Source organism: Rattus rattus, chromosome 1 (genome assembly GCF_011064425.1).
Source record: "Rattus rattus isolate New Zealand chromosome 1, Rrattus_CSIRO_v1, whole genome shotgun sequence".
In the NCBI taxonomy this organism is placed as follows: Eukaryota; Metazoa; Chordata; class Mammalia; order Rodentia; family Muridae; genus Rattus; species Rattus rattus.
Genome location: NC_046154.1, coordinates 194,307,060 through 194,334,231, shown reverse-complemented (window position 1 = coordinate 194,334,231; position 27,172 = coordinate 194,307,060). Strand labels below are relative to the sequence as shown.

The window sequence follows — 27,172 nt, the reverse complement described above, 5'->3', positions numbered from 1 at the left end:
ATGGTTGAGCTCTAAAGTTTTTAATATAAGACCTATGGATTTAATATAAGACCTATGGATTTGCTGAAATGAAGGGCAAAGTAATTTACAGGAAAGAGGAATAAAACAGGCACTGAATAAGGGTTTGCTTTGTTTTGTTTGTAGTAGCCCAAGCTTGCCTGGACCTCTCTATGCAGGTCAGTCAGACTTTGAAATCATGATTCCCAGCATCTGCCTCCTGAGTGCTAGTGTCTGATACTCCAGGGGTGTGGCACTATGCCCCATCCACACAGTTCTACTCTCTCTATCTCTCTTTCTCTCTGTGTGTTTTTGTTTCTGTCTCTTTTCTTCCCCCTCTCTCCTTCCTTCTTCTTCCTTTCCTTTCCTTTCCTTTCCTTTCCTTTCCTTTCCTTTCCTTTCCTTTCTTCTTCCTTCCCTCCCTCCATCCCTCCATCCCTCTGTCCCTCTGTCCCTCCATCTCCCTCTCTTCCCTCCTTCCTCTTTTTTTTTCTTTTTCTTCCTGTACTGGGGATTGAACACGGAGCCTAACATACACACACATGTGACTGTTCATTTATACTTCACCCTTGAGTCACTTTGCTTAATTTCTGTGTACCCTACTTTCTGTTTATACATGTTTTCCCTCAAAGCCAAACTCCATGAAATTGTGAACAGAGTGACATCTATTTAGGACGCTGGTGATTCTGATGGACTCGAGGTTGATAGGAGAGATAGGGAGGGTTATTCCCTGTGCAGCAACGGTGGAAGAGATAGTAGACACTCTTCTTTAGCACCAAATTTAGAAAGTACTGTGAAGAAAATACAAGGGTTTGTTTTTATTTTGTTTGGAAGTAGTAGCCCAGGTTTGCCTGGAACTCTCTATGTAGGTCAGTCAGACTTCTTACACCTAGGGAAAAACCTAATTCACAAAATTCCAAATCTTGGGAGAATGAGTGTTTTGTGACTATTTTGACAATGAAGGTGATGTGGAAGACAAAAGCCAGAGTGGAGTTTTTGTTTTGTTGGCAACTCAGTTTCAAGCAACAGACCTATCTAACTGTTCGGTCTTGTAAACGGTTTACTGAAAAAAGAAAAATTACAAGGTCACGCCGGTTTCAAGAATCAAGTGTCAAGTGGTGGAACTTTGACATGAAAGTGAATTTTCTTCAGGAAAACACAAACCGAAGTGAACTGGATTCTGACCTTTAGGGAGATTGCGGTCTTAAAATCCACACACAACTAGGGTGTCTGTCTCAAAGCCTCAGGGTTTGGATTAGCATACGGTGCTCACTGTGGATTTTTTTTTTTTTAATGAACTATTCCATGCAACGACATACCTCAGGGGAGACGTCTGTAATTCCAAACTGTGGTAAACTCTGACGCAAAACATCCACATTAAGGGAACGCAGTACTTCCTCAGCCTGCAGGGCCTGCGGCTCTCCTGGTTTCCGGTTTCCGGGAGACACAAACAACTCAATCTGGCTCTTCTTTTCCTAGCGAGAGCACACCATTTGGGTAAGACGGAGACAGCTTTAAAAACCTGCGCGGAAATTTTCATTTGTCCTTCACAAACATTAAGGTCAGGTTCTCGGAATCTTTGGAGTCATTTTAGGGAGTGGTGTGTATTGTTTTCTCCTACATATATATTGCTATTGTTTAATTTCAGAGACGATATCCAGATGTAACACAGGCTGGCTGGGATCTCTGCATCTGCCTGCCTCGGCTTCCTCCTAAATGCTAGAATTATAGCTGTGTACCAACTTGATATGTATTTCTCAGATGCTTCCTGAATAATTATGCTTACAGACATATTTTAAAGTCAAGTGAGTTACTATTTAATACATATTAATTATTTAAGTATTTTATATGTTTTTATGTAAGTAGTTTATATTATATATATATATATATGTGCATGTGTGTTCATATGCATGCATATGTGTGTGCTGTATATGCACTTATATGAACCGTGTGTGTGTTGGAGCCTGTGGAGGTCAGAAGATGACGCTGAATCCTCTAGAACTGGAGTTCCAAGCAGTTGGGACTATGATGTGGGTCCTGGGAGCCAAACGCAGCAATTAAACTGCGGAGCCATCTCTAGAGCTGCCCTTCAGTTTCTTCATGTGAGCCTTAGACAAAAGTAGTTTAAAAAAAATTTTTTTTAAATGGGCTGGAGAGATGGCTCAGTGGTTAAGAGCACTGACTGCTCTTCCTGAGGTGCTGAGTTCAATTCCCAGCAACCACATGGTGGCTCACAGCCATCTGTAATGGGATCTGATGCCCTCTTCTGGTGTGTCTGAAGACAGCGACAGTGCACTCACATATATTAAATAAACAAGTAAATAAATCTTAAAAAAATAAAAACAAAAAAATAAAATTGCCAGGCATGGTGGTCCATGCCTCAACCCTGCATTTGAATTCGAGGCCACCATAGTCTACAGAGTGAGTTCTCAGGCTACCCAGAGAAACCCTGTCTTGACAGATCAAAAAGAAGAGTAATCTGATTTAAATTGCCTATTTTATCCATATGGTTTATAGCAATCTTCAGTGCAAACGGGAACATGCAGCTCATGATTCCAGGTTCCCAGACACGGAGAAGGAATTCGGGTGACTAGGTGATAGGTCAGGAGTCCCTACACAGCAGACCCCTCTGTCCCTGCCTCAGATACCAATAATAAGTTTTCTTTCTTGGCATTCCATGAGCTGTGTGGGTTAAGGACTAAATCTTTAACTCATATGCAATCTTACTTTGTGCATTGAGCACCCATCCCCTCGATCGATCGATAAGTTTAACGGAGCTTCAGTAAACAGTACCCAGAAACCTGAGAGAGAAGGTTCCACTGCCCTGGACAGTATTTTGGGAGTTGTGTCAATATTTTGGGATCATGTGCTAGAGCAAATGATCTGGTTCTTTATTTATATTTATTGGGGGAGCTAATATTAATTATGACAAGGTTAATAAAGTATTTTCTGTAAGGGGCCAGGCAGTAAATTTCTTAGGCTTTATGGGCCAATCCATTTGCTATAACAACTTAAGTTGTGCCACTGTAAGAATAAAAACAGCCACACACAAATGTGAGCGAGCGGATGTGGCTTGTTTCAATAAAACTTTATTTACAAAAATAGTTGCTATGGTAGAGTTGGATTATCAGCCATAGAACCGTAGCATGGGACCTTTGAGGACGGAAAGGCGGCTTTGATTCTGAGAATATGAAAGGTATAGTCTTACAATGAGGCGGTTGATGTGTACTTGCTGAGGTAAGAGTCCCAGGGCTGCAGCTACTCCTTGGCGGAAGATCCGAAGCAAGGTTATGTTCAGCTTGTCTATATCCATTTGCAGTGTCTGGAAAACAGGGACAGGAAATAAAAACCCCAAACCAAGTGAATACCGAGCTTTGGACAGCCAGTTCATCCTCACTAATAACTGGCCACCACAGTCTGTGGGGCTCTAAGTTCATAGCCCCGCACTAGTTTTGATATAAATAAACTTATAGATATTCTTTATGTGAAATTTCAAGTGGTATTAGTTAAAAGGTGGCAAATTATGTAATAAAGCAATTTGTCCAGTTACTTACAAAGTACAAGAAAATGATTATTTTTTTTAAAGGAATTCCATTGCAATGTGGTTTAATCTATTTTACTCCCCTTTTGGTGTTCGTGGCCAAGCCCATTTCAGCTATGTAAGCTGCAGGGCATATTTAATTCATGTTCACACACAGCCATGGAGAAGGATGGTATATAAGTCTTATATGCTAGAAGTTTCTCTACACAGTGACCTGCCGCCAGTGCCAGGCAAATTAATGAGGCACAGTGTGTGTCTATGCTGGTAGCCGAGCCAGTGGTGCTAATGACTTGATCTAAGGTCAACAGTGCTCATTCTACGTTTAGGAAAGCATTCCTAACACGTCTAAGCAGTACAGTGTTCCAGAATTACACGTCCAATGGCAGTAACATAGCCTAAGGCAGTAGGGCAATTTCCTGTACGTAAACCAGGGAGTAGTTTACTGTGTTTTCAAAACTGGATCATGGGGTTGGACAGTTGATTCTGCAGCTAAAAACACTTCCTTTCCCCCCAGAGGACCTGAGTTTAGTTCCCAGCACCTGATACAGCAGCTCACAACCACCTGTAACTCCAATTTCAGGGGACTCCACACCCTTTCTGGCTTTCACAGGTACATACATGAAAGCGGTGCACACACACACACACACACACACACACACACACCACATACATACATACACACACAGAGAGAGAGAGAGAGAGAGAGAGAGAGAGAGAGAGAGAGAATATAAGTCACTATTTTAAAGGTAGATATTTGTAAGAAAGGGAAACTGACTCATGAATTTTGCATATTCTTGTATAGTTGAGTTCACTTCTTTGGCCAGAGCAGGCTGTGTCTAACTAGGTGGTTCTCACTGACTTGGTAAAGAGATTGCTTTGCATCTGTAATCTACTCTTACCCTGAAAGCTTACACTGAAAGGGTAATGGTAGAATGATATTGCTTTGAAAACATGTAGACCTGTTAGGAAAGATTACTTATATTCAAACTTTGTGGAAGATAAATGACCAGAAGTGGCCAGTGTTCAAGGTGACAGGACCCAGGCATTAACAGTTTGGGAATATAAAACAGGTGGAGCGGTTTCCAATCAAAATAGTAGTCTCACCTCCTTTTTTATTCCACATTTCTACCTGAGGGTATTCTAATGCCTGCACAAGGTAGGGGCCCTCTATCTTGTTATGGAGGTGAGCTATCTGAGGTCCAAAGCAGGGTAGAAGCATCAAAAGATTCTGCCTGACACCCTGACAAAATGGAGAATTTCATCAGAAATGGGTTGAAAAGCTGTATCAACACCATCAACAATATTTTCAAAAATATTTGTTCATTATGTCTATCCATTGTAAAATGATAGACAGGCTGTCTTAGGGTTGTAGATATAAAGGTTTGAATTAAAGTGTCAGTAGAACCATGTTCCCTCATGTATCTCCAGGGGACAATATGTCCTTTGTCTTCTAGGTTCTTTTGTTTGGGGCACTTCTTGGTATTGCTTGTCCAGCAGCTCTAGTCATTGCCTGTGGCTTCACAGGGCTGTGTTTTGTGTCTCCTCCCTCTATGAGTAGCTATGTCGCAAGTTCCTCTTGTTATAATGGCTGAGCATATTGACTCAGGAATTCTCCCTACTCTAGAGTGACTTTAATGAATTATACTCACAATGCCCCTACTTCTAAATAAACTCACATTCTGAGGGAGTTGAAAAGCCCAACATAAGAATCTTCGGGGGACTAAATTAAACTCTAAATAAGGATAAAGACAGAATTCTTAGAAAAAAAATTGTTATGTTTTAGTCAGGGCACTAAGAACCTCAATGTTTTTTCATGTTTTTCTGACTGTATGTCAGTACAAACTGTAGGCTCAGCTGGGTCCTGGGTGTTCATCCCTGAGAAGAGCTGTTCTTAGAGAGATGTTTGGGTGGTCATACAGGGCTACTAGTAGAATATTCTTATTTAAGGGTGTTATGCAATCTTGAGTGCTTTTTAGGTAAAGGTAATGTCAGTGCCTGGGTAAACTGAAAGGAGAGGTTGAAGAACACAGACAGGAGCTTGAGGACTCACTCCCCACTTGTCATAACACTTTCTCCTGGACTTGGGATTTGCCTCTTCTGTCTTAATAGAATGTGATCCTCTTCTTTCAGAAAGTAGTCCTTTATGGAATAAAAACCATCTAATAGGGGCTGGAGAGATAGCCCTACAGTTAAGAGCATGTACTACTTGGCAAGGGACCCACACTTGGTCAGCAGCATTCAAGTCATGCACCTTATTGTCATCTACAACTTTACCTTCAGGGGACTGGACGCCCTCTTCAGGCCTTGGTGTGCATTTCACTTATGCACACACACCCTGACACACATACACATTATTTAAAAAAATAAAATATTTAGAAACCATCAAAGGATGTACGAGTTTGTGTATCATTTGCTGTGCCTTCCTATAGCTTCAAGCTGATTCCCATATGTAAATAACAATTTAAAATAGAAAGTTAAGCTTGATCTAAGCCTTCATGGACCAGTAGGATTTAGATACCAGGGATGTTTTTCAGTTTACAGTTAGTTTATAGTCTTAAGCATAATTCCATTATCTAAAATCCAGTGTAGAGGAGTTGTAATCCAGCAATATGACTGCTCTCATCATATTCAAAGACCTTCTAGGACTGTGTGATCAGCTGGAATGCAGACACACCCTGGGTGCTCACCTTTGATCACAAACAATGACATCTAATTGAGGGGCAAAGTGATGAATCAGGGAAAGATTTAATAGAATGAGTCAGAGATAGATATGGCCAGCTCCCAGGAGAAAAGCTATTTCAGAGCAGTGCAGGCAAAGAGTCAGTCAGTTTAGTTAGTGCCCATGAGTTGGGAGTTGAGTCAGTCGGGAGTCAGTGTAGTGAGTGCAGGGCAGGGGAGTTGAGTTCCTTAGTGAGTTCATGCAGTTCAGGGCAGGTTAGCAGGGGCAGCTGAAGTGAGAAAATAAGGAGCCAGCAGATTAGAATAAATTGTCAGAGTTAGTGTGAGGCCAAGAAGAGCAATTTGGTGAGAAGCTGAGAGAAGCCAGACTGAGTCAATCAACTTGGAGAGGTGTTTGCCCCGGGACAGCTGAGTTGAACCAGTCAGCCAGAGTTCGAAAGAACTAGAAAGGGTGAGCTTATTTAGCACTAAGCCCTGGGGATGACAATTACATCAGGCGAATAAGAGATACATTTATAATCCAGTCCACCTGTAGCCCTGTATAACAGAGACTTCCTTTACTCCTCCAGCCTGCTGTCTACACGGCCAGCATATGGAAGCCGGTGCTAGATCTCTGTCTGCCATACCTCAGCAGTCTGCTTCTGCTCTATGCCTGACTAAAGCCTCGGCTGGCACCCCTAAACTCTGGTGAGGAGCCACTGAGTTCTGGCTGTGAGGCAGACTGAGCAGGCAGGCACTGTCTCTTATCCCCAAGGGCAGGATTTGGAGCTGCAGGCAACTCTGGGAACAGAGAGACAAGGGGGTTGTGTAAACTCTTGAGAGCTCAATTCCCAGGGCCATGATTAGCGGAGGCTTGTAACTGTGGAAACAGTATTAAGGTCTCAAATGGGAAGTGAAATAGGAACTCAAGATTAAAATCACTCAACAGGACAGCTTCGTAAGGTGGTAAAAAGCGGTGCTTTTGAAGCAGAAATTTGAATGACCCGACTAAAACGAAGAAATAACGCACAGAGGTAATCAGCTGAAATTGGAATCCTCTGGCTCACGGCAGCAAACATTTGAGTAATTTGTCTGGATCTCGGCTTGCCTATGAAGATCTGAATTGATTCCACAGAGCGTGCACATACCTCTGACCCCCACAAATTAAGTGATGCTGAAGTGTATATGTATGTATGTATATATACACATACATATACATAAGATTATATATGCATATATAAATACATGTACACACATAAACACAAATTCACACACACACACACACACACACACACACACTCTCTCTCTCTCTCTCTCTCTCTCTCTCTCTCACACACACACACACACACTTGAGGTCCTAACACATGCCAGACAGAATGGGAGGGCAAGTTTGGAGAAAAGTATATGATTCTTAATCAAATGACAATTTTATTTCAAATAGAACAGGAACGAAACTTCTTGTGGTTAGTGAATGTATACCACCTATATCTTTATCAATAGATCCTGGAAACAGTAGGTCCTTCCATGCGGTTACACGCAGGCTCAATTGAGATGAAACAGAAGTTTCCGAGACAAAACTAAGGTTATAGCTTAGTTTTAAAGTTACCATAACATAGCAAAAAAGCAGGTTTTAGCCTGAATTCTAAGCCCACTTGATTATTTCTGTGATTAAAGATTTCCATTTCAAGGAGAAATGGAAATTCTAAGTGGGACTATAAGGAGATTTTCTAGCAGTCAGTTATCCAAACAGTTTCTAGGTGCATGAATCTGGATCTGAAATGTGCCCTCAAAGGCCACATACTATGACTTAATGACTCAGTCCTCAGCTTATGGTGTCTGTGCCTTAAGAAGTGGAGTCTAGTGGGAGGGAGGTAGATCACCACTGGGGTTCCCTTGGAGGAAGCAATCGAGCTCTATCTCCTTTCTCTTTCTTTGCTCACTGTCTCTATCTATTGAGTAATTTACTCTGTTGTACACCCCTTCCATAATATACACCACCTTGCCACAGGCCCCTAATCAACAGGCCAATTAACAATAGACTGAAACTTTCAAAACTCAATTATCTTTAGTATACGTTTTAGTAACAGAAGCTAACACCACATAAGGAAAATTAGGTACTTGTATCGAAAATTACAAACATGTGAACATAAAGCTTTAAACATAATAAGAACGTAATTAGAAAGATTCTAATACCCAACTTTATTGGGAACCTCTTATTCAGAGTTTATTGAGTCAATTTCCCATTACTGTATTGTATTTCCCCCATAAAAGAAATAGCTCTGGTGTGTGTGACGTTTACGTACAGATGTTTGCAGGTGTGCTTATCCACGTGGGTTCATCCAGAGGTTGTTTTCTGCTTGTCTTAATCAGTTGCTTATCCATCGTATTTTCTGAGAGAAGGTATCTCACTTAACCTGCTTTGACCAGCCTGGTGTGGGATAGTAGCCCATGCCACCAGACAGAGGAACTGGTAGGTAGTCGTAAGTTCAGAACCCCAGCAAATCTTATAATTGAGAATAGCAGGAGCTCAAACTAGCTTCCAACCAGGTTCCTTTCCTGGAGTAAGTGACCACAACATCCCACTAAGAGGACCATGACAACCATTCACATAACATAGAACCTAGAGTTCTCCATGCTAAAGATAGGCCCCGAGTGTTTAGCCAATGAACTTCCCTTCCTGGTCATCCCTTTCTGCAAAAGGCATTTAGTCTGTGGTTCACCCTGAGTAAGACATATACATTCTCATCCACCATGAATAAAGCAGTTTGGATAAGCGAGGACTGGACTTCTCCTTCATCAAGAACCTCCTTGGGAGCGGGGGAGGGGCATCATCAAACAGAGCCGCACCTATGTCTCCCATAGAAGCCCCTAATCCTGGCACTCACTTGGAGCTAAGCTGGATCCCCATGCCCCCTGTCCCAGGCTCATTACAGCCAGTGAGATCCTGTTCCTAACTCCTCACTGTCCCCAGCGTGGCATCTGGGTACTGGTACACAGGAGGATGGGAACTACCGGTCTCAGTTCCTCGAAGTTCCCAGGAGCGTCTACGTGCTCGGGTGTTTGAGAACCACAGCCTCTGACCCAGCCCCTGCTGTTTTCACCTGCAGGAACACAGGCGGGGACCCCTCTCTTAGACTGTGTTTTGTTTTCCCTTAGCGGAGCACGTCAGAGCTCCAGCATCCCAGCGGCCAGGAGAAAACACGGCTTGCATTTTGCATCTGGAGTGGCACATCAGTGGGGTTCCAACACCCCAGAGGCGAGGCAGAAACGCAGAATGACAGCCCGGCTGGATCACTTTCTGCCTCAGCTCTGGAGTTAGAGACATGTGCTGGCACCCCTAGTTTTTCCATATGGGTGCTGGGTATTTGAACTCGGATCCTCATATCTGCACAGCAAATACTTCATCCCTCAAGATAGCACTTTGTAAGGTTTTGTTTGGAACCGAGTGTGGTAGCATATTCCTATTACCCCAGCACATGGGAGGCGAAGATAAAAAAGTTCTGTGAGTTTGAGGTCAATCTTGGTTCATAATGAATTTTAGGTCAGCCTGAAACAGGGAGACCCTGCCTTTCTTCTTGCTCTCAATGAAGGTTTCCTTCTTTCCTCACCAGACTGCCCACTAAACTAGGTAAAGCCCATGGGCATTAGCTATAATTGGACTTCTGGAATTGATTAAGATGCTGGACTTAAAGTCAATAGAATGTGAATGGCTCCTGGCCATTTATGTGTTAATGATGGTTGAATTCGGTTTGCCTGGGAGGAAGGCAGTTAGTCCTCTCACCGTTACCAGGCAACATCATCTATCATTTGATTATACCCACCAGGAGTCATGGCCATATATAGCAGCCCAGTTAGGCAGAAGAAGGTCGGATGACCATCTTTCCCCCTAGAAGAAATCTCTAAAGTCCCGAGAGAAATGCTGTCTTTCAATAGCCACTTTGTTAAGCACCCTCTCCTTAGTCTTAATGTGTTTTGGAATAACTCCATTCTTGGTCACTGAACCCCCTATCTTTGGTTAGGATTTGTATTGGCAAGTTATTCCCAGAACATGTATTGAACCAAGCAGAAAACTTCAGTTCATTTGAGGCATTTTGTATCAACACCCAATTCTGTCTCCTCTTTCTTCATTCGCTTCTGTTTCTACACTTGCTTCTGTACTCCACGTTGCTGTGCTTCTAACCCAACATTACCAAACTCAGTGACCGCTTCCTCTCCCTAACCAGACCGAGTTGTCCTCTTCATGTGTTCTGGGTTGAAGTATCACATCTGGTATTCATTTTGTTTTCTCTCTTATTCTTCACCATTATGACAGCAAACTGGTACTGTCCACTCTATTGTCTGTTGTTAGATAGTTTCTCATCTCACTGTTATCCTTTCTGAACCTTTCCCATTTTGTCTTTGTCTATGTTTTAATCACCTCTGTTTAGATTCCCATCAAGGCTCTCTGGACTATTTGGGTAGAGAACCAGTGGGTTGCCCCTCTTTCATGATATTTTTTCTTTCATTTTTAACATTTATCATCATCATCATCATCATCAGTGTGTGTGTGTGTGTGTGTGTGTGTGTGTGTGTATGCGCACACATGTGCGTGCATGCTCATGTACACGCGTGGATCGCTCACATCCCATCATGCCCTGGAAGAGTGTAATGGTCAGAAGAAAACTTAGCAGGGCTGGTTCATTCTTCTTATCATTCGTGTGCTTCAGGGAATTCAACCCAAGTCATCAGGCTTGGTAGCAAGTGGCTTAATCCACTGAGTCTTCTTATTGGACCCATCTAATTAATTTTTCATTTGAACACTGTAATGGTGTATCTAAAATGCTAGCCTAATCAATTGGAATTATAGCCAAAATACCTAAAAGAGCTCTCAATTTTTAAATGAATAGTCATCACTCTTCAGTTAACCAAACTTGTGTGCTCTGTCTCGACTTCAACACATATCTACTGCATCCATTACACAGTAGACACTGTAGTCATCCCTGAGGTTTGTAAACTTGTGTCTCTCCTTCTGCATGGCGTCAATTCACATGTGCCTAGTTGGTAAGGTGTAGTTCTCTCTCCTTGGAGACTCAGTTTCCTAGAGAGGGTGCCACCATTCCTGGGCTGCTACATTTCGATTTATCTCTGTTTATCTGGACTTTAGTATCTCTTACTTTCAAGTGAGGGTCAGGAGTGCCATACTTTTGGAGATAGTATATCTTTAAAATTATGTTTATGGTGCTTTTAATAACAAATGACGTCTTGGCTAGGTATTAGATTCTTGACTCAATCTCTTTTATTTTTATTTTTTTGCTTTTTAAACCTGCTGCTATTGTCCCAATGCCTTCTGGCAATGAAAGTTACTGTTAAAAAAAATACCCTGACCTGACACTGGCCTTTCTGTAGATAACTTGCTTTTTTCTGCAATCTCATAGGATTCTTTATCTCTGAATGAAAAAAAAAAATCCTCATAGTATGTCCTTGGTTTAGTAGTTCCTATTACATAGAATGCCTTTGAAATATATAGATTCTAAGCTTTATTTCAAAAATATTATTTGCTATGAAACATGGGAATAATTTGCTTCTAAATATTTCAGTCTCACATTCAGATACCAGTTGAGCCATTGTGTATTGTATTTCTTTCTAGCCATACTATTTTACATTTCCCTCTGTAGACTTACTTCTATTCAGTTGATTTTGTTTTTCCATCCTGCTCTCTGTCCTTTCCATTTTCTCCCCCACTTCTAATGCAGTTTCAGTTTCTCTAATGTATTTTTATTAACTTTTAAACTTTTATCTTTTTATTCATTCTTGAGAATTTCATATGCACATATGATAAAAAATGGAATAACTGTCCCCAGTATCTCCCCCTCAACTCCTACCACACGCCTCCAACATACTTTTCTCCCAATATAATAACTCACTAAGTCCAGTGAGTTGCTATTTGCCTCTGTGTGCATGGTGTGGGGCCATCCACCGGAGAGTAGCCTTCCTATCATTGGCCCATCTGAACAGCACTTCAACAGTAGAGGCCCTGGCACCTACTGTTGATTCTCTCAATTGTCTACAAAGATGAAATAATACTTCTCAGGGTTAGGGCTAGAAAGCTTCTTTGTCTCTTGCATTTGTTTTAAAATACTATCCCTGTTCCCCCAACCCCCAGCAAAGACTTTAGCTTCTCTTATTGGCAGTCACTGCAAACAATACAGTACATTCTAAAGGCTGTTTCCTCAGAAAAGCTATGCTGACCAGTGCCACTTGAGGCTGTGAGAGCATCTTTCTAAGAAGATAGTCACAGAAGAATATTCTCACTGTACCCCTCAGTCATGTCTCCAGCATAGGATCAGCAAGAATATGTGTGTTTTGATCTCATAAGCCTGCTTCCTCTGTCCTTTGGAGTGTGGGAGGAGCGCGATGCCATCTCTCGGTCTATGCAAACACAAATGCTGTGTCACTTCTCATTGCTGCAAAATAAAATGCCAACCCAATCCAACCCCCTAAAAGACTCTATAAGTGTTCTTATTAGTTGGCCTTGGCTTCAGCATAGGAACATCCCAAGGTACAAAGGTCTGAAGGAAATAGTGTTTGGGGGATATGGAAGTCAGGGGCAGAGTTTCTAAAAGTGGTTTGTCATCACAGCCACATGCATAAGTGACAAAAAAAATGTAGATTGAAGAAAGGTATAGGATGTAATTGTGAGCTTCAGGCAGTGGTTCTCAAATGTGGTTTCTGAGCCACTGGGAGACATTTGCTATAGTAAGATAATTTAACTGAATAATTGTGTTTGCATGTTTAGAAGCTGAAGGTGGGTGAGCGAATGCCAAATGATTTCTCTGTCTCAACGAATTATAGTTACAAGCTCAGGATGGTGAGAAAGACTTGGGTTCTTACCCAAGGATGGGTAATCTCTGTTAAATCCTTAACTGTTCAAAAAAAACCCCTCAGTTTCTTCATCTATCAAATGGGATGATAAGAGCATTTGTTATGAGACTAACGTAGGAAATTATGAGAAACACATAAAATTTTAGATAGAAAACAGCTAGAACTGGCACATGAAAGCTCCTCAGTAAACTTAGCTTAATGATATGAATTTATTACATATTGACATGGAAAGCAATATATTCACAGAGCTATTTATCTGCATAGTCAGAGCAAAGAGAATCAGGATAGCAACTTTATTGATCAAATGGAGACCCAAAGCTTATCTACTAGAAGGATTAATAATATCAGAGCAGGAAGTGGCCTGATTGCATTGGTGATATCTATGTTAATTGATTTTTATAACTACTGGGGAGTTTTAGCCAAAGGTCAATCAGGCTATCAGAAAAGAGAAAAACACAGTATTCAAATAATTTCATTTGCCATAAAGTGATATAGCTTATTTTCTATTTGCAGGCAGAGAGACAGGCCTTCTGAATTTCCCCTTTTTTCTCCATCCAATTCAGCCTCAAATCCACAGGGCAGAAGATTCTTTATGGATATTGAATGACATTTATATCCACCTTGCTTCTTTTTCTACTACTACAAATTAAATGCCAATAAAAAGCAGCTGAATTTAGCAGCTTAGGTTAGCACCTCTCGGTTGATTCATCTGGAAAGCCTTTAATAACCTAGTTTCCTCTTTGTGTCATTAATCTCCCTCCTCTATTTCAATCTTACCTCTTAATTAGTGCCCTATTTTACTTCCTTTCTTCTTGGGCTAAGTCTTTCTCTGTTGCCTCTAAAGGTGCCTTAAACTTGTCCCTTAGAACTTCTGTATACATTTTCATGAAATCTTTAAATTTCAAGTAATTTGTGGCAGGCTCTGTTATCACAATAAATTACTTTTCTTTTAAAAAAAAAAGTACAAAATGATGACAATCTTGATCTTTGAGAGTGTATTCACTGGAGGAGGAAAAAGCTTACATAAAGTGTAGAACTCACACTGTATATTCTTATGATACTGCATCCTTGTGCCTTATTGGTTTGTATTTACTTAAACTTATAAAATATTTAATTATCTATCTATCATCTATGCATCTATGTATCCATCACCTATCTATATCTATCAATCATCTATTTTTATCTAGCTATTTATTCACATTTCTATCTATATATCATCTATCTATCAATCATCTATTTTTCATTGATCTATTTATCTATCCACCTTTCTACCATCTATTTATCTATCATCTATCTATCTATCTATCTATCTATCTATCTATCTATCTATCTATCTATCTATAAGATGGAAGAATATAGAAACCTAATACAAAACACTTTCAAGATAGAAAAAAAGCCATGACTTAGCTGTGATTAAATCTTATCCTGGGTAAATGTCACAGCAACCTACCTGTTTCAACAGAGGTCTTAAGTCTTATTGTGATGTGCTCCAATCAAGAGAAGTTTCTACCTCCATCTCCCTGCTTATCTGTCCTCTTCTGTATTGTTCTTTTTGCCTACTGTTATTCTTTTGAGTTCTCTTTTAATCTTCCTTGGGTTGTTCCTACTCCCCACCCTCCTTCCTTCAGCACTCCTTCTCACTCTGGGAGCAGAAGATGGCGGCTGAGGATTGAGCTAAACATAGCTCAAACTAGGTCCAGGCAGAAAAACAATGCTCTGGTAAACACTGTTGGCAAAACAAGGTCAGACAACTTCACTTTTCTACAATGAGCCCCATCAAGCTAACAAAACTCAAGGGTGTAGTGGCTGGAACATATCTTTAATCCTGGCCAAAGGGATCTCTGTGAGTTCAAGGCCAGCCTGGTCTACATATCAAGTTCCAGGCCAGCCATGGCCACATAGTGAGATTGTTTCAATGAGTTAACCACAACAAAAAACACACCATTGTTGTTGTTGTTGTCATCGTCATCATCATCATCATCATCATCAACAATAACAATAACAACAGCAGCAGCAGCAGCAACAACAACCACAGGACAAAACAAGAGACAAGTCAACAAACACAAGATAGCAAACCTCTGTCTATGGCTGCTCTGATTGTCTCACTCATAGAGCACAGTTGAAAGGACAGAGAAGATGTCCTGACACTGGTGTGCAGTACTTGACAAGACTCGCTTGTAAATGGTTTCTAGAACTGCTTAGAAATAGACAAACAAGGGCAAACTCATAGGCCTTAAATCCCCCCCCCAGAGAACTTGCGTTCTAGTCATAAATGGAGGTTGTTTTAAGTCACCAAATATATACATACCATATTAAAATCAAGAAATTATTAATTTATACTGGTCACTGGTGCCTTATTTGTTATAAAGAGCCAGATGCCTATCTCTCCTTTTAAGTCCCAGGATTCAGACACCAGGGGTGTATTAGTTACACAAGCAATCACCTATAAAAGCTTGAGCCTCGAAAGGGCAGGAGACTACAGGAGCTCTGAAAGCGGCTGCATTTGTGCGGCTGCAGCCTCAGCCTGAACGGACGGAGGGCGCACATTTCTTTTGATTCCCACCACAGAGGAGTTTATGTTTCACTTCAGTGACCGTGATTGGATCCTGCCTCCTGTCTTCTGGTGTGCTACACAATTCTCCAAGAGGCATGATAAAAGCAAAGTGTGGTTTACTGGCCTGTGTTTTTGAGATGCAGTGAAAAATGGTGCGGTTGAATGTCCTCGGTAATCTCGGTTGTTTTTCTGTCACAGTGGGCATTAACAATTTTCTGCATAACTTAAAGTGAATAGAGATAGAGTGTGGAAGTTTTTGTGTGCCCATGGTTCTTTCATCTGCAGAAGGAGGCGGCAACATAATAATAACCATGTAATTTCCCCCACAATGTGTTACCTCGGTGATCAGCACTTTCAGAGACATCTCATTTCTAAACAAACAGGATTCTGAGTACCTGTTGTCTGCAAAGAAAGCTTTCCATGCAGCAGGACTCTGTCTCCTCAACCCTTACAGCAAGACTTCCCCCCTCTCAGTAGGATTGAGGCTGTGGTGTTTATTAGGATGGCTCTACCTGTGATTTCATTGTTAAGTTGTCGCTCAGAAGTAAACGCGTGGATCGGGAGGACAGAGGCCGGATATAGCTTATTCTCCCTTATTGCAGCTAAATGTAGGGATGGTTGAGGTTATACAGTGCAATTCAGGGAAGTGATTGAGTGATTCGTGATGATCACTTAAAAAATAAATGGAAGATTTTGAAAGTTTGAGGGGAAAATATTTTGGTATAAAGAACTAAAAAGCCGACATCTGCTTCGGAGCTTTAATATCTAGTAAGTTAAATTTTTAAACAGGCAACACCCCCTCCTCCCCAAAAGCTCCTTCTTCCCCCCCTTGAAAACCCCCTTCTTTCTCTTTAGTGTAAAATTTGGCTGCTAAGCCTTAACTACTACTTCAAAATTTTGGCCCTCATTAGACATTATTAGCTGCTCACGTTTCATACTAGAGATATACTCCAAACAAAAAAAAAATCCTGGCAGTCCCGCATTTTATGAGAAACAGGGCTTGATTTTTTGAATCAAGTGATTTATCTTGGCTATCCTGATGATTGTTCTCTGTGATGTTGAATCAGACAGGAAGTTAATCCAATTTCATTATAAGGAGCTACCAGCTATGTTATAAAGTGAAAGTTGTCCATAACTTTGTACCAAATCCAGAAACACTATTTTAAACGTTCAAACTAAATTTCCATTTCCCATCTCTGCATGCCCCAGCCCTACACATAGTAGGACACAGTGGGAATTCAATAAACATATTTTAGAAACGTGATATTCTTCATATCGGAGAGCATTACTTTCTATGCAGATTAATTAATGAAGTCATAAATAATTTTTAATCAGGACCCAAGATGATTGTGAGAGCTACTAAGATCAAAAACCAAGACTCTTGGTTCACAGACAGGGAAACAGCAAAGCCGCCCTTCCCAGATGGGGATTAGGCCAGGGGCATCTCCTATCAACACTTTTCATTCATCAATCTCGTCACTGGATCACAACAGAAGATACTGGCGTTTTAGTGATGCCTGCATGTGAAGGTGGGGACCCCAGATGCCCTCCTTGTAAACATGTCTAGATTCTTTCATTTTCTAGTTATCATAAGTAAGGTCACCCCACCCCTTCCCTCCCTCCCAGTGTCGGCGTGGGAACTCCACTGGACAAAACAGAGAAAACATGTGCTTCCCTTACTATCTCTTACGAGACTTTTGGGTTTCGTGCAAATGGATGCGTTTGGGATCCAGTCTTTGGGATGGTTGGTTAGTTTTGTGGAGACTCCTGAGGGTGGCGAACCTATACTGTAAAGACACACTGAGTGTGTTTACACTTCAGACTTAGAGGCTAAATATGTTTCTCTGAGAATCCAAAAGCTTTTCTGCTGACTCACTCCACCAGCCACTGACAGAAATGCCTGCGCTGATGCTCCCAACCTCACAGGTCCCCCAGACAGCCCTCTTCCCATCCGTATGGGTTCTCTTACCGGTTTGGAAACTGACCGAGTGTTGCGATGCATCCGGCTTCCATTTGTGTTCTTTTTGTTACTCCCTCACCATGGCTAGTTGGACTAATCAGAAAGCCTGCGAGCTGAAGCCTTGTTTAGTCACCTGGAGCTAGCCGACTGCTACTATTTCTAGAGGCTCTGCTGAGCCCAGGTCGACAGCCGCAGCCTGTGCTGTCCCAGGAGACGCCCCAGGTGCTTGCTGTTTCAATAGTTTGCTAGCATTCATGTGGTTTGTTTCATAGTGATTAGCAAAACTGTAAAGTGAGAATTTTATGAACTGTGGAACAGGTATGTTGCATGGGAATTTTTTTCTTTTCTTGGTTTTACAAGAAAATATGTTTATTAGATATTTTAAGAAAATAATAATTTTTTTAAAGTTCTACCATCTTCGTGAATAATTTTCTTACTGGGTAACAGGGATTTTACAGACATCTAATTTTAACTCACTTTGTGACTTAGAAAACAGATTAATATTAATTGATTTAATTTAATTAATATTCATATATATTTTGAAGAGGAAATTCAGGTGACTGATAATAAACCCAACTAATGAGTTGGAGGTTCACAAATATGCTGGTGTGATTCAAAAACTAATTTTTCCCTACCATACCATTTGAGTTTAATACATGATTTAAAATAAATGATTGTTACAATTATTACTATTAGAGACATTTAGTTTGAAAACAAATAAGACAGAGCAAAGGAAAGGAAAACATTTTTTTTTGTCTGTAAGTGCTAACCTCATTTTCTAACAGTAAGATTCACTGAAACACTTTGAGGATCCCAGAAACTCTGACATCAAGATACATGGCATAATTCGAGTAAGACTTCAATAAAGCTTAATTATTTATACATTACTGGTAGCATGGTAAATTAATTTTTTAAAGAGTACCAACCCATTTTCAATAGTCTTAAAAATATTCACAGTCTTCGATCCAACAATTCCCTACCTGAAAATGGATCTTAATGAAGTGACTTCAGTGAATAGACATTAAGTACTAAGATTTTCTTGGTTAAATTTTACTTTAAAACTGAGAGGGAATTTTAAGGAAGATCAATAGCCAAAGAATAAACAACTTTTGGTATGTCAGGGTGGGAGATAATTGTTGGTTAAATTCTCTCTCTCTTATATCACTAATTTGGCCCTTTCTAGTACAGCTTTCTGGTCTACCTCGAACGTCCTGGGCTAGTCTTCGTACTAACGCAAAGCCTTTGGGGCTCAGTGGTTTACATTTCTAACCTTACCAACTTGGGAGGCACAGACAGGGGGGTCTGTAAGTGAAACAGAGGGAGCCAAAAAACATGAGGAGCTGCATTGTGGAGCCTGGCTCAGCAAAGAAACAACAGCTTATCGAAAGCCACACAAACCAAAAGGTTTCCTCATCCAGCTACCATCCTTGTTATTAGTCCTTTATAAGAGAAGACCTTGCATCATTTATTGCTTCTGACTCTTTTTTTTCTTCCTGCTTTTACTGTAACTGGAGTTCTAAAGCAGAAGCCTTCCTTATTCTGGGGGCTTCAAAATGTCAGGCCCAGCCATTTGCCCTGAGGAAAACCAAAATAATAATAATAATAATAATAATAATAATAAAAATGTCAGGAAAGGATCAAAATGACAACTTTGTAGTGACATACATTGAGTATCCCAGTCTTTCTGTGAGGCCCTGACAAAAGACTTAGGTTTAAACACTCAATTCCTAAATTATTTTATTAATATTATGTATTAATAAGTAGCCACTTTATAAAACAGTTAATATTTCAAAATGAAAAATTTGGGAAGAACTGGGGCAGTGGGGGAAAGGTTCACCCAGTAAGCAGCCTTGGTCTGACTGTGGCCTGGTTGTTCATTGTCTTAGTGCCAGCTCGGCAAGCTAGCCTCTGAGAAATCTTTGTTTGTCTGAGAGGCCAATGCAGTTCAAGTGATATGATTGCAACTGCTCAGGGGACAATCTCATTATGGGGTGACCTGTCTGTCAGGCTCTGCTGTTCCAAAACGGAAGCAAAATGGAGTCCAAAATGACAGCAGGTTAAGGACAAATGATCAGAGACGTTCAGAACCAGGCCTGGAACAGGACACTGTAAAAGCTCATATTAAGATACTTCCATCACTTGAATCTTTGTGCATTTAGGCTTGAGTGACATAAGACTGGTGTCACCAGTATTTGGGCTCTCTGTGGATGTCATGTACAGAACTGAGCAGGCTATCCCTTCACAGGAAAGGTGACAGATACAAACTGACTGAAGGGATACAGGGATGCTATATAACTCCTGGGCATATACCCAAAAGATGCTCCACCATGCCACCAGGACACGGGCTCCATTATGCTCATAGGAGCTTTATTCATGATAACCAGAAACTGGAAACAACCCAGATGTCCCTCAACCAAAGAATAAACACAGACAGTGTGGTTTATTTACACTATGGAATATTATACAGCCATTAAAAACAAGGCCATCATGAATTGCACAGGCAAACAGATGGACCTTGAAACTATCACCCTGAGTGAGGTAACCCAGACCCAAAAGGACATGAATGGTATATACTCACTTATAAGTGTATACTAGCCATAAAGTACAGGATACTCATGCTACAATCCACAAACCCAAAGAAGTTAAATAAGAGGGAGGGCCCAAGGGAGGATGCATGAATCTCACTCAGGAGAGATAAAATAATCATCAGGGGCAGATGGAGGGAGAAAACTGGGTGAGAGAGAGGATGAGGAGGGGAAGGGGAGATCAGGTGTGGGAAAAGCCAGGGAAGGAAGGCCAGGAGAGGGAATAGAATTCAGCAGTGGGATGGGGAAGTGTTCCCAGAGACCTGAGATTGGGGAGGCTCCTGAGAGCCTATGGGGGTGACTCTAGCTGAGACTCCTAGTAGCTGGGGATAAGGATCTTTAAGTAGCCACCTCTTGTAGGAAGGCAGGACTCCCATTAGAGAAATAAGGACAATGACCCCCCCCACAAAACCTTTACCCCAAAATTTGTCTTGCCTACAGGAAGTGCAGGGATATAGATTGAGTAGAGACCAAGGGAAGGGCTAACCAATGAAGGGCTCAACTTGAGACTCTTCCCATGGGCAAGAACTAATATATGATACTATGAATGATTCTCTGTTATGCTTGCAGACAGGAGCCTAGCATAATTGTCCTCTGAGAGGCTCCATGCAGCAGCTGACTGTAATGGATGCAGAGACCCACAGTCATATATTAGGTAGAGCACAGGGAGTCTTGTGGAAGAGTTGGGGGAAGGATGGAGGGACCTGGAGGGAATAGGGAACTCCATAGGAAGACCTCTGACTCCTGCCCTCCCCACTCTCACACCAGGTTGGCTCTTTCCTCCTGTCTCTTCTTCTTATAGCTGGAATCGTCAAGTGCTTAAGCAAAACAAAACAAAATGCCCGAATTAAACAAAACCACAATATCATTCCTTCACTCTTCCTTTTCCTTATGTCCTACTATTGGTAACTGAAGTCCATTCTATCTATGGACAACAGTCATGGCAACATTGCTTCCAACGACCTTCACCACTCCTGCCACACTTCCGTCAGTCAGTATGGATCCTAGTGGCAGGCTTCTAATTGTTCTCCCAGCTTCCAGCTTCCTTTTACCTCTGCACAGAGCCAGAGTGACTGTGTTTTTTTTAAATCACAAATTAGATCATGTCAGTGCTATCTTAAAACTCTCTGGGGGCATCTTGACTTGTTTAGAGTAAAATTAGAATCTGACATGGCCCTATTTGAGTGCCGTCTTAGCAGCTCCCTGCCTCCCTCCATCTTTGATATGTCCCTTCAATCCCAGTACTTTTTCCTTATATGTATATGGTATGACTGTGTGTGTTTGAACATGTATGGATGCACATGGGTTGAGTCCATGTATGTGCTGGTGTATGTGGAGCTTGGGGGGTAGATGTTAGGAATCTTCCCCTTTGTGTCTTCCACTATATTCATGGATATCAGGCAAACTCAGAGCAAGCTGATGAGGCAGGTCTAGCTAGAGAGCTTGCTCTAGGAATGTGCCTTCCAAAACTTGAATTATAAGTGGTCTGCCATACCCACCAGCATTTATGGTTTATAGGGATCCAAACTCATGTACTCATGACTGCACAGCAAGGGCTTTAACTGGGGAATGATCTCCCAGCCCCTTATGCTTTCTGGTCTTATCCCTTCTAACACACCTAACTTCCTCTGTCTTTGTGCTGGTGGCCTTACTAATAAAAAATTTCTCTAAAATACTATGGGTCTTAGTGTCTCTATTCAGATTTCTACTAAAACACTACTTCTGCAAAGGTCTTCCAATGGGAGTATTTTAAAATATTATCTTGTCTGCCATTGTCTGCCTTCTTCTTAGTACTTCTTAACCAGGATGGGTTATCTACTGCACCTATTCAAAGGTTGTGATCCTGCACCTGGTGTGGTTGCTGGGAATTGAACTCAGGCCCTCTGCAAGAGCAGCAGGTGCTCTTTTTTTTTCTTTTTCTTTTCTTTTTTTCGGAGCTGGGGACCGAACCCAGGGCCTTGCGCTTGCTAGGCAAGCGCTCTACCACTGAGCTAAATCCCCAACCCCTCAGCAGGTGCTCTTAACCACTGAACTATTTGCCTGGATCTCTATTTTCCATGAAATAGGATTGATATGAACCATGTTCATCCCTTGAAATAATACTCTGTGTCTGTGCATGGCTAAGGAGTTCTCATGAAAGAAGCTGTCCTAGGGCAAGTAAGGGTTAGGTCTCTAAAAGGGAGATTGAAGGAAATGGGAAAAAAAGTGAGGAAGCAGGTCAAAAATTGTGACAGAACTCCATGAAAGAAAAGTGCACACACACACACCCTACACACTCCAAAATGCTGTGCTACTTTGCATTTTTGTAATATACGAAGGAATACATGCTAATGTCGGAGGGGAGGCTGGAGAAGAATCCCCTGCTATGGGTGTCCATAGGACACAGCTTTTTCTTTCTCTTTCTTTCTTCAAGTAGAGCATGTGCTGGTGCCCATTCATGTTTGTGACTATGGAAGCAGAGGCCCCACAGTTGACCTGGACATCCTGTCTTTTTAAAGCTCTCTCCTCCCCATTCAGGCAGAGCTCCTCACTGAACCTGGAGCTCTGCTGGGCAATCCCTGCCAGCGATGCTGGGCAGCTTGGCCCAGTGGTCTTCTGTGTCTGCCTCATGAGGATCTGAATTCTGGTTCTGATGCTCACTTGACAAACACTTATTCACTGAGCCATCTCCTTGGTCCAGAAAAATATTTTAAATGATAACCATGATCACATTTTTTTTTGCAGCCTAAAGAAAGTTTAAGTGAGTCATCGGGCTATCAGAATAGCTTCAAAACACAGCAAGAGGAAATGAGATCAACCTAAGATGACTTTCTAACAAGACGTAAATGAAAACTTCACATAACACTAGACTATAATGAGATCATTTCTCATCCGTGAACGCGTGAGGGTAAATTTACATGTCTGTTATTAACTCATCAAAATTCCTCTGAGTACATTATTTTCCAACTCTTATTACCATGCGATCAAGTGCAGCCTCATCATTCATTATTCATAAGCTCCATTAGAATGTTTATAAACACCATTTCTGTCTGCATTGCACTGCACTAGAGATGTGCAGGAACGCTTTAACATTTGTCATTTTGTTTATTCCGAGGGCAGAGGCAAAATCACGGGACTCATCGCCATCAGGAGAATCATCAACCCAGTTTTAAACACGTTTTCGAAAGCATCTTATCTGATATACATTCTGTATAGAATTTGATTTTCTTTTAATACTTCTGGGTGTCTGGGACTTGGAGGAGGTTAAGTAATAAATAACAAATTTGCAAAAGCATTCTTATGATTTCTATATTTCAAAATGTATTTTGTAGATTTTTAATAACAGATAATCTGTCTTCTAGTCCTCTTGATGCCCCCAACCTCACCCCTGTCAAGTATAACAGAAGTAAGAATAAATGAACTTCATCAGAGTAGACTATATATATATATATATATATATATATATATTAGGCTTTTTTATAATTTCAAAGCCTTGTAAGCAAACATTGTCTGTATAATCATGAATTAGATCTTACCAAGTGCCAATTAGCAATTTTGCCTTTAAGGTAAAATAGATATTTGGTCTGTAAATATTATCTGTGTTTTGATTTAATATAATTAGTAATTTTGTCAGTGCTAAAAATAATTCTGGAAATGGAGAGAAAGTGTAGGCATAGATAAATGAATTGGATGCCTTTCATATATCTGAAAATGAATTAGTAAGCTAAAAAACAGATTATTTTCCATTTGAGCCTTATATTATTAAGGGATCATAGTAGATATCGAATAAGCCCAAAACCAAGTTAACTAGATTTCACGTTGGTTTTGCTGTCAGATTAAAACCATAGTTTATGTAAAAAATAGGGTATCTGATTTGGACTATAAAGAACACACTACAAACCAAGCAGCAGCCAAGCATGGGTCATGAATAAATTATACCATTCTGTGCTTCTCCATCCGTTCTGTGTCTGGTTCATATTGTTTTCTTGATTTGGAAGAGATGTCTACTAGATTCACTCAGCAAAAATTTCGTGAGCTTCCAGTGTGTGCCAAGCACTGGGTTCTCTGAGTCCTTGGTTACAAGGCCTGTCAGGCCCACGGGAGACATTTTTCTTATTCTCATTAAGGGAAAATCCCCTTACTTAGGTACTCATCCTATGTTCTGTTCTCTTTTGCTTGTTTTCTGTATCATTGTTTTCTCTATCACTGATGGATTGTTCCTGGAAGTATATAAACATTTGTAAGCTTTCTTGAAAATAAAGCCATACGGTCTGCATCTCTACTTCGCTGTTAATTCTTTCCTTTTTTGAGGAAAAAGGCATTTTTGTTCCTGAGAACTATTCACACAAAATATTCTCAAGCAAATCAGCCATGACCTGTATCTTACAATTGTCTGCATTTCATTCTTGCTCATCTGACAGTGCCCCAAGAGTGGAAAGGAACTAATCCTGTTGTCTTAGTCAGGGTTTCTATTCCTGCACAAACACCATGACCAAGAAGCAAGTTGGGGAGGAAAGGGTTTATTCAACTTACACTTCCACATTGCTGTTCATCACCAAAGGAAGTCAGGACTGGAACTCAAGCAGGTCAGGAAGCAGAAGCTGATGCAGAGGCCATGGAGGGATGCTGCTTACTCAGCTTGCTCCCCTGGCTTGCTCAGCTTGCTCTCTTAAGTCTACCAGCCCAGGGATGACTCCACCCACAATGGGCTGGGCCCTCCCCCTTGATCCCTCATTGAGAAAATGCCTTACAGCTGGATCTCATGGAGGCATTTCCTCAAGGGAGGGTCCTTTCTCTGTGATAACTCCAGCTTGTGTCAAGTTGACATACAAAACCAGCCAGTACAAAGGCTTTGCGTAAATGTTTAAGTTTGACAGGCAGCATGGGTAGTCATGGCGACTGACACTTGCCAGTCATCCCTGTGAGGCTGCTTTTGTATTCTACAGAGAATAGTTCCTGAACCTATCACCCCTCATTTTGATGGTTGAGAGACTATGGTAGCCAAGAGGCTGAATAACCCACCCAGTCTGTTTAGCTGGTATTTGGGCAATTCTGCCAAAACCTGTGGCCTCAGCAGCACACCCTCGCCTCCATTATCTCCACCATGCTGAGAACCATATTGGCTCCCATCACCTTGCTCCTCATCACCAGTCTACCTGGGGGTGCAGCAAATGTCTAAAAACATGGTGTCCATTGCTGAGTGTGCTTTTGGACAACAGTAAATGCGGGCATATGCATTAATTTTGATGTCTTGCTCAAGCAAATCGCCAAAGATACCCAATGCAAAGAAGAGCAACAAGAAAGCACAGGAGGCCATGTGCCAATCAAACTTATCCCCTCAGACTTATCTGACCCACTCCCGTCTGGAGTAGAGACATGCGGCTCCCTTTTCTGTGCTGCGGTTGAAGAGTTTCATATGGAATCTCCTGAGTGCTTACAGAGTAAGAAACAGTATCAGAGAGATCAGAGCTGTGTGCCACACTGGCCCAGGGGTTCGAGCAGGAAAAGAGAAGGGGCTAGGCGGAAATGTGGACACATAGGCTTTACATGATGGATAACGAGGAGCTAACACTCTGATTGCATGTGTTGTGTCCTGTTTGTGCTTAACGCATTGACTATTTCATGTTGGGTGCAGTGGGGCACACTTGGGCAGAAGCAGGAGGATCCCATTTGAGGCGTTCCTGAGTTCTGTAGAGAGATCCTGCCTCAAAGCCAAATAAATGAACAACAAAACAGCCCTGTGAAGCCAGCACAGTTATCATTTACTGATGAGCAAACAGTCTCCAGAGTATGAACAACTTCCCTAAGGCTGTGTGTCTACTAACCCAAGTACATTTTCTCTCCCTTGGCACACATAAATGAGAGTTAGTAGAGCATCAAAGATGTACTTAAAGCCATATTAATAATAATTTTAAAGGACTTAAATATTAGAATGAGAGATGAAAATATAATAACTACTACAAAATAAGATTAATAGTTTTTTTTTTTACACCCTAAATCTCCTATAAAGGGCAAAAACTGGGTAGTGACTTTATATTTTGGGAATCAATTGTCTTAGGTCAGAGGATTTGAAGATCATTCTACAGTATTGAAACTTGCTGTCGTGTGTCAACCTGGCTGGACCACAGGGCACCCAGATATTTGGTTAAACATTGCTGTGAGCATGTGAACGGGGGCATTTCTGGATAGAATTGACAGCTGAAGCAGAAACTCTGCTTAAGCATTGTTCTCAGAGTAGGTGGCTTCTTCCAAACTATGAAAATTAAGAGAATTCACTCTCCCCGTGTGATTGTTTATGAGTCAATTCTTCAGAGACGGATTCAGAATTTACACTATAATCGCTTTTGTTTCTCAGACCTTTGAACTCATATTGGAAGCATTCTATTAAGTCTCTTGCATCTCCACCTTGAAGATCAAAGATCTTATTCTCATCCTGTATCATGTTAGCAAAAATCCTTATAATAAATCTCAGTATTTAATGGCCATCTCCATTTTGTTGGTCCTGTTCCTCCAAAGAACTCAGGCAGGTCCATCCATCTGATAATACCAAGAACCAGAACCATGATTGGACTTTTTCTCTTATATCTTCTTCATACTTGTAGAAAAATTTGGCTTCCATCTTTAAGCTCTGAGGAGAAAGCAGATGGTGTGGAGGTGTAGTGGAGTAGGTTGTGGCTAGCAAGGAGAATACTTCTTGGGAAACCGTGTAACTTTGTCTTCAGTCCACACTGCTGAAGAACCAGCTTGTGCAACCCAAAGTGTCATTGCCCATGACTTTGGCTCCTGACAGCCGAGAAAGAATATAAGATCACACAGCGTTCACACTAAAGTGAAACCAACACTAGAATATGAGATCCCAGAGAGTACACACTAAAGTGAAACCAGTGCTAGCACAGAGTTCACACTAAAGTGAAACCAACGCTAGAATATGAGATCACACAGCATTCACAATAAAGTGAAACCAACGCTAGAAAATGAGATCGCACAGCGATCACACTAAAGTGAAACCAACGCTAGAATATGAGATCGCACAGAGT

The 27,172-nt window shown here is 41.2% G+C and overlaps 1 protein-coding gene across 2 annotated transcripts in view; it reads right to left on the bottom strand.

Annotated features, from left to right (window-relative positions):
• Positions 1 to 27,172, bottom strand: part of Ptprr (protein tyrosine phosphatase receptor type R) — a 249,354-nt gene that overhangs the window by 98,477 nt on the left and 123,705 nt on the right. Inside the window, exons 1-3 of one of the 2 annotated variants that reach the window (XM_032912583.1) lie at positions 17,597 to 17,720; positions 3,206 to 3,319; positions 1,317 to 1,472 (exon numbers count right to left, since the gene is read on the bottom strand). In XM_032912583.1, coding sequence (XP_032768474.1) covers positions 1,317 to 1,472; positions 3,206 to 3,310 — 261 coding nt within the window. In that variant the 5' untranslated portion in view covers positions 3,311 to 3,319; positions 17,597 to 17,720. Of the gene's footprint in view, positions 1 to 1,316; positions 1,473 to 3,205; positions 3,320 to 17,596; positions 17,721 to 27,172 lie in introns of those variants that run through there. The other variant, XM_032912575.1, reaches the window with a different exon arrangement.